The sequence below is a fragment of the Chaetura pelagica genome, unplaced genomic scaffold (assembly GCF_000747805.2).
Source record: "Chaetura pelagica isolate M959 unplaced genomic scaffold, ChaPel_1.0 scaffold302, whole genome shotgun sequence".
Lineage (NCBI taxonomy): Eukaryota > Metazoa > Chordata > Aves > Apodiformes > Apodidae > Chaetura > Chaetura pelagica.
This window is the reverse complement of record NW_009952561.1, coordinates 1,413,748-1,421,389: the sequence shown is the minus strand read 5'-3', so window position 1 is coordinate 1,421,389 and position 7,642 is coordinate 1,413,748. Positions and strand designations below refer to the sequence as shown.

At 57.1% G+C, this 7,642-nt stretch overlaps 1 protein-coding gene across 1 annotated transcript in view; it reads right to left on the bottom strand.

The window, feature by feature from the left end:
* Positions 1–3,098: 3,098 nt before the first annotated feature.
* TACC1 (transforming, acidic coiled-coil containing protein 1) overlaps positions 3,099–7,642 on the bottom strand; it is a 17,596-nt gene continuing 13,052 nt past the window's right edge. The window contains exons 7-14 of the mRNA XM_009993262.1: positions 7,400–7,455; positions 5,662–5,796; positions 5,464–5,540; positions 5,278–5,321; positions 5,021–5,181; positions 4,445–4,551; positions 3,792–3,912; positions 3,099–3,167 (exon numbers count right to left, since the gene is read on the bottom strand). Coding sequence (XP_009991564.1) covers positions 3,099–3,167; positions 3,792–3,912; positions 4,445–4,551; positions 5,021–5,181; positions 5,278–5,321; positions 5,464–5,540; positions 5,662–5,796; positions 7,400–7,455 — 770 coding nt within the window. The remainder of the gene's footprint in view (positions 3,168–3,791; positions 3,913–4,444; positions 4,552–5,020; positions 5,182–5,277; positions 5,322–5,463; positions 5,541–5,661; positions 5,797–7,399; positions 7,456–7,642) is intronic.

The window sequence follows — 7,642 nt, the reverse complement described above, 5'->3', positions numbered from 1 at the left end:
GGTGCTCCCGCCCTGCCCAGGCAGCGAGGGCTGGGGACATGGGGTGCGACGGTCCTGCCCATTGACAGCCACAGACACGTGCCCTCTAGGATATAAAACTATAACCTTTATATATATATTTATAGATATGTCACTATAACCATATTATAGTTAATAAATCATTCCTTAGGAATCTTCTTTGCCCAGAAGTGCATGCTGACAGGCACGGGATGAGCAGCACTGGGGGGACAGTGGGACTGGGACCAGGAGAGGTGGGGAGCAGGGGAAGGGGATGCTGCTGGAGAGGATTGTCCCCAGCAGCCCGGGCAGGCAGCTCTGCTGTGCCAGGAGGGACGGGCACAGCCCTGGTGCTGCACACAGGGTGGGGCTCGGGGTCAGCGCTGCCAGTGCTGACCCCAAAACTGCCACCATCTGCCCCCGCCCGGACACCCCTGAGAGACCCACCCCAAACACCTCGGGCCAGGCTCCCAGGGAGCCTGGGGCTCCTCAGAGCTCCCCTTTGCTGACCCCAGCAAACACAGAAACCAAATTCCACCCCATCAGGCAAAGCAGACAGTGAACAATAGCACAGGGGAACTGGGGCACTGCCAGGAGTGTGAAGCCAGCACGGCAGGGTGCCCCCCGTGAGCAGCACAGACCAGGGACCTGCCGTCCCTCCTGGACCTGCCTCCAGCCCCAGGACCAACAAGCACCACAGCAAACCCACGTGCCAAACCAGGAACCAGCCCCACGACGGCTCCTCACAAGCTCTGAGAGCTCATGCAGGGCTGCTCCCTTCCTTCTCCAAACAGCTGCAAAGAGAAAAACCCAACTCCCAGGGAATCCTGAGTCTCCATGGTTTGAACCCACTGGCACAGACCCTCAGACAGACCAGAGGCACAGCGCTGTCCTGGGGTCACTCCCTGCTGTCCCCACCCTGCAAAGCCCAGCTCATCGCAGCCTAGGAAGGGTCCTGCACATCCTGGCAGGAAAGCTGGTCTGGAGCAGGACACAAGGAGAGGAGAGAGGTGCTAAAATCTGTGAAACCCACACGCTGGTGAAGTGCAGGGGAGTGACCCTCCAGTGGGCTGGAGCTGGCATTTTCACCCCCCAAACAGAAACCACCTTTGTAGATCATCTGACAGAGGCTTTCCTACCAGCCCCTTGGAGGGCTCTGTGTGTGGGGGAAGAGTGGGGAGAAAGGAGGGAACAAAAGGGTTTTGCTTTCAGGTGTGCCAAGGGGTGACTACCCAGCCCGCAGCTGAGGGGCACAGCTCAGCTCTGAACAGAATCAGCCTTTCCCCACCACACTGCTACCAGTAGTTCACTGGAATAACTGGGAGGACAGTGAACAGGCCTGAAGTCTGTGTGCTGGGGCAGGCTGCCAGCATCTTTGCCTGCTTAAGTGTGTAATAAACTCTCTCTATACATAATATAACTAACAAAATATATATCAAGTGTATGGCTCTGATTTAAACAGAAGTTTGCACTGCATGCTCAACACAGGGGATTAGAAAATAGAAGGAAACCAGCTCAATTCTTTTACAAAAAGGTAGCAGCAAAAAAGTTTGCAAAAGTCTTAAGATAGCTGGGTAGGAAACAGTCCAAACAGCAAATATTTCCCTTATTTGATGCTTTACAACTATCCATTCAAGGTGACAGCAAAGAATCCTCCACCACTGCAACCAGTGCCCGATGCCACCGGCGGGAGGTTCCCCGGGCATGGCTGCCTGTGCCACAGCATCCCCAGGAGGGCACCCAGGGGCCCTGCACACGAGTGAAACACCTCGAATCCCCCAGAGCCCCCGGCTCCCAGCACAGTGCCAGGGCAACCTCAGCAGTTCTGCTGGAGCTTGGCATGTCCAGGGCAGTAAACACCTCTGACACAGCCCAGGCAGCCTGCATGGAAAGTCAGATTTTTGGGCTGCATCCAGGCAGATTTCAAAGTGTATTTTACTGCTGCCTGGATCTGCCTTTGCCTGTGAAGGCTGGCTTTTGTCTGCTTCTCTTAATATTCAGAGCTGGGAGGGCATTTCTGGCAGCAGCACAAGAGCTGGGGCAGCACTGAGCTCCCCCCTGCTGCCCTGGCTGGGGAGAGGAGCCTGAAGTCAGCAGAGCCATGGAGGGATTCCGGGTTCCCTCCTTTCCTCCTGCAAATCCCAAAGTGGGGAACTAACCTCAGCAAGGTGTGGGGAGCCAGCAGCCAGGGCCTTGGCTTCCTGCGTTTGGAAGCAGGTGAGGAACCCCAGGTGAAGAAGCCTCAGGGGGTGCCAGGCTGTGGGCAGGACAGACGGACACATCCCAGCTCTCCAGAACTGAGCTCTCAAACACCTCCTGGTGCAGGAGCCTCCTGCACTCCCCTGGCCAGGCTCTCCTTTGAGAGGACTGGAGTTACTCCAGGTTCAGTGGCTGTACCCACGCTCCTGGGGGAACAAGAAGTGCAGCAGGACTGTGCCCAGCAGGGAGGAGTGAGCAGAGAGTGCTCCTGAATGCTAATAAAGTCTGCCTTCCTCTGAGGCTGGCATGGCCAGGGACAAGGACAGGCTGTGCTATGGATCACACACATACCAGAGACCAGGACCAGCTCCTTCAACACCACAGCCCCCCAAAACAAATCTACTGGGGGTTGCTGCAGCCAGGTGATCCATGCCAGTGGCCACAAACCCCCTGTGGTGGGTGCCTGGGGTCCCTGAGCCCCTTTGCTGTCTCCTCACCCATATACCCCTATACCAGGTCCCCTGTCCCCAAGCAAGGAGCTCCAACCCTGGCAGCACCCACATCGTGGGTGATGGAGCACACAACGACATGGAGTGACAGAGTGGGTAGGGGCATGACTAGACCCACCCTGGCCGAGGGGGACAGAGCCTGGGCTGTCACCTCAGACAGACAACGTGGTGGCCACTTGCTGCTGACACCCCCAGCCTGACTGGAGGCAACCCAGACCCTTGGGAAGCAGAGACAGGGACAGCTGGGGATGGCTGGCCAAGGAGGCTGTGGGTCTGGTAACCAAGCAGAGCAGACAGCTGGACATGGGAGCCTGTGGGCTGGGGGTCGGGGTGAGGCAAAGTGCTCAAGGTGAGGAGGAGAAGCAGCCAAGGGCAGCGCGCTGGGCGGGGGGCTCAGTCTGCCTTCCCCAGCTTCGCTATCAGCTCGTCGCAGATCTTGGTTAGCTCCTCAATCTCCTGGTTCTGGAAGAAAAGCAGACCTTGAGGACCCCCGTGGTGGCACAGATGGGGATAACACCGGGCCCATCTGCCACCCAGCCAGTGCAGGAAGGGGCACCTGCTCCTACACTTGTCCCTATGAAAGCTCCTCTGAGCATCATCCAGGTGCTGTACAGACCCCTGGGCTCACCCCTCCTTGTCCCCAGCAGCCCCGGGTGCTGCACAGACACCCAGCTCCAGCCCACCATGCTCTGCTCAGCCTGTGTCCCTGCCAGCAGGCACAGGAACAAGCTCTGCCCCTGCTCCAAGAGAGCTGAACGTGTGCCAGCCCTGCCCTGGCAGCCACCGCACAGCGCGGGGCCAGGCCTGTGCCTGGGCAGGGGCTGCATCCCCTTCCTTGCACGGGGACACAGCCGTGCCTTTCAACAGCACAAACCATCAGCAAAACAACCCAAAAGCAAAATAATTCACAAGCAAAAACAACAACAAAAGATCACGAGCAAAGAAATTAAAAAAAAAAATCGCAAGCAAAGAAATCCCCAAAAATCAAACCCACAAAACACTTTTTGGGGCTGACGAGTCCTGCAGGACACACCCAGCCCTGCCAGGGTGCTGCCCGGGGGTGCAGAGGGGAGGTGGGTGCGTTACCTTCTGCTGCAGGGCTCTCTCCAGGGACTCCACCTTCATCTGCTCCTTGCGCAGCCCCGCGTGCAGCGCCGCGCCCTCCGCCCTGGCCTTGGCGCGCACCTGGGCGATCTCCTCGTTGGCTCTGGGGTTTGGAGAGAAGGGATGGGGGTCACGTCCTGGGGCAGGGGGAGCATCATGGCACTCTTAGGCTGCGCCCCGTCAGGGGTGGTTTTCCCGTGTGGAAAACCTGCACGAAACTGGATGAATTCAGCTCCTCGGAGCTCCTGGTTGGGAGTTTCTGGTTCCCCACCCACTTCACTCAGGGCTACAGCACATGGGTGAGCTGCTGCTCATCAGCTGAGCTGCACAACCCCTTCATGCTCCACAAACACGAGCCCTCTGAAATGTAGGAATTTGTTAAGTGACTGTAAACAGACTGAGAACCTCAGTTTTTCCATTAAAAAGAAAACCTAAGCAGAGATCAGAGAACCCAGGCAGGGATTTGTGCTGGCTCACTTAACAGCCATTTCATGCCATTTGTAGAAGGCAGCTTTTCATATCAATAAGCTCCTGCCTTCCAACCTCAGGAAGGCCAAGAGGAGACACTGCCCTACAAGGTCTTGAAGCACCCAAAAGCTCCTCAGCACACACAGCAATCTTGGGCATGACCTTACTTGTCCAGTTTTTCCTCTGCATGGACTTTCAGGGCCTGATAGCGCTGCTCTTCCTGCTTGACCCGGGCTAAATAATCCTGAGCACACTTCTTCAGAGCTTCCTCATTCTGGGGGGAAAAAAAACAAACACACATCCATCTGCATTGGGACTGAGATGTTGCTCTGATGGGACAATAAATCCTGTTCTGTGTGTAACAGAAATAGACTCAGCTTCTCCCTGATGCTGGAGCCCCTTATCCAGCTCAACAGCCTGGAAAAGTGTGGGGACAGAGCCAGGCTTCCTGGGGACACGCTGCCCTGGCACCTGCCCTGCCCTTGGCTGCAGCCCTGCCCAGGGCTGGGGGCTTCAGCTCAGCAGGAGAGGGATACAGAGATGAGCCAGAGAGCCAGGCTCCCAAAAATGGCTTCTGTTATTTGGAAGACTCTTGGCTGGTTTATCAGAGAGCAAAGCAAGTGTCCTCCAAGCAAGGGCTGGGATGTTAGAAGTAGCACAGCATGGGACGGGACAGTGCTGCATGGGAACCCTGCACCCAGGGACCAGGGCTGCAGGGAGAAAGAGGAAACCAAGGTAAGGACCTTCTTAAAGCCTTCCAGGACACCCTTCAGGTTTTCATATCTCCTGAAGAGATCTGACAGGGACTTCTCCACTGAGTTGAGGTCTGCCAGAGCCTGGTCCTTTTCCATCGTGAGCTGCTGCAGGTTCTTCTGAGATGTCATGTTTGTCCTCTGCTCGTCCTCTGCAACGGAGAATAAAGAGTGTGGACACTGACTGAGCAGGGACAGCCAGAGCAGCCTCCTCCCTGCCCTGCATGGCAGGTGTGGCAGCACCTTACCTATCATCTGGGCAATGGTCTTCTCATACTCAGCCACGATTTTCCTAGAAGAAAGGAAGAAAAACAAGCAGGTGAGAGGCAGCAATTTTTTTGCAGACACACACCAGTGGCTCTCCTGCCAGCAAACTGCTCTGGGTTCTTTCCCAGCCCACAAAGGCAGCCCGAGCAGGAGGAGGAGGCTTTTACCTCATCTCTAACACTTCCTGGTGGCTCTCTTCGTATTTCTTCTTCCACTCATTTGCTTCAATCTCCTTGGTGATTATCTAGGTTGCAGCAGACACAGGACCCTCAGGACATGCTCTGGGTGGTCTCGGTTGCTGCCCCACATCCTCGAGGTGCAGGGGAGCAGGGGGATGGGTGCACCCCGGGGTTCCCAGCCCTCACCTCCTCTCTGATGAGCGTGAGCACGGCCGTCTTCTCGGATTCACTGAGGCAGATGCTGTCCAGGGGACTCTCACTCCTGCTCACACCAGTGATGGCCATGGGGGACTTGTCCGTGGAGCACAGCCCAGGATTTCCCTGGAGGGAATTATCCAGCCAGGATACTGTGTGAGGGTTTGTTTGTTTTTTCACCCCACCTCCCCATTTGGGGTGTTCTCCCCTGTTTTGTTCCTCTGTTCAAGCACCAAACCTCCCAACCTGCACACACGGTGCTCAGAGCCTGATGTCAGGGACACCTGATAGAGCCCACAGGGGGATTTCAGTGCATGTTCTGCCCAGTCCCTCACAAGGAGCTGGTGCTGTGCTGTAGGGCATCCAAGGGCCATAGGACCATGGGCCCCAGATCCTGCTCCTTTCCACCAGTGCTGCAGCCACAGGGACCAAACTGGGGGAGAGCTCAGCCCTGAGACCCAGAGCCAAGTCCTGCCTGGACGATGGGCCCCACCCTCCCCTCGGGGGTCACACAGCCTGAAAGGCCTCCAGCAGAACATTCCTTCAACCCCAGGTTTCAGCACTGCCTGCTCCTCCTTTTCTCACCCCAGCTGTGACAGCCTGTGCAGCCATCGCTGGGGAACGGGCTGCCAGGCCATAAATAGAGAAGTGCTCGGGAGGAGACAAGGCTGCTTTGGCTGTTTTGGAAACCAGAGCACAAAAGCACTGCTCTCTCCTCCCAGGCTGTGACTCCTGCTCAGGTCCCAGCACAACTGAGCCCTTCACAGCCCCCACAGCTCTGCTGCCTGCAGCAGTGGGTGAGCAGTGACCAGGGGGCAGGAGCCACCCTAGAGCCACCCCCGGCTGCAGGTTTGGGTCCAGGCAGCCAAACACCAGGGATGTTCAGCCCTGTGTGGTTTTGGCAGCAGCCTCCCCAGGCTCTGGGCTGGTCTTGGCTCATCAACAGGAGCAGAGCCTGCCCATGCTCCCCCAGCACCAAACTGAAAGTTCACTTTGCCTGGTGTCCTTGTGGGGCTTAGCATAGTTAAACCTGTCTCAGATAAGCTAATTTTGCTGATGTTGCTAATCTCATTGTCAGCTGCTTGCCACCTCGAGCAGCTTTGGCCAGGGGCACTGAGCTGGCACAGGGTTCCTGCAGCAGGGGGGTCTTGGGGCACATTGGGGGTGCCCTAATGCAGATGTGCCACCACTGGGCTGCCAGGGTCACTGGTGGCTGCAGGGCCAGGGATGTTTTCATTAATCCCATCATCTTTGCTGTGGGCTGCCTTCTTGAAGGCAGCATTTCAGGAGCCCTTGTAGAAGGCACCGGCACCAGACGGATGTCAGAGCCGGCCCTGGACTCTTCCACGTGAGACACAACCCCTGTCCTGTGGCTCGTCCCTTCCCCATCATCTCCTCTGCCCTTTCACTGTCATTCAGCCACGTCCAGCTGCACCTTGGCTCTGGCTGCTGCCCCACAGCCCACGGGCCAGCCCTGCTCCATCCCCAGCAGCTGCCCCCACCCACAGCTCCCACCAGGAGGGACCCATCCTCTGCCAGGCTCCTCCTGGCCTGCTGGGAAACCACCCCAGTTCTATCAAGTCCCTGCAAGGGTTTTTCAATAATTTCAGCTCCCAAAGAAACTGATTTCAGAGAGGTTTTGGTAGCACACCAGCACCAGCACAGCCTGCCCAGCACAACCACCCTGAGCCTCCTGTGGGCAAGGGAGGAGGGAGCAAGAAGCACTCACGGGGAAGATGCCAGGCTCATCTTTTTCCACCTGCTTGCAGATCTCCTTTTCAAAGCCTAAAGACAAGGAAACACACCCTTTTAGCTCCCTCGAATGAAGGACCCGGCAGCACATGCAGAATTTCTGGGATGCAGAGGGTCCTGAGCACCCCCGGAGCTTCCCCCTCCCGAAAGGCTTCTCCTGCCCCTGAAGGAAGGACACATCCTGCTTCCCTGCCCTTCTCCCCTCCTGCCCTCCCTGCAG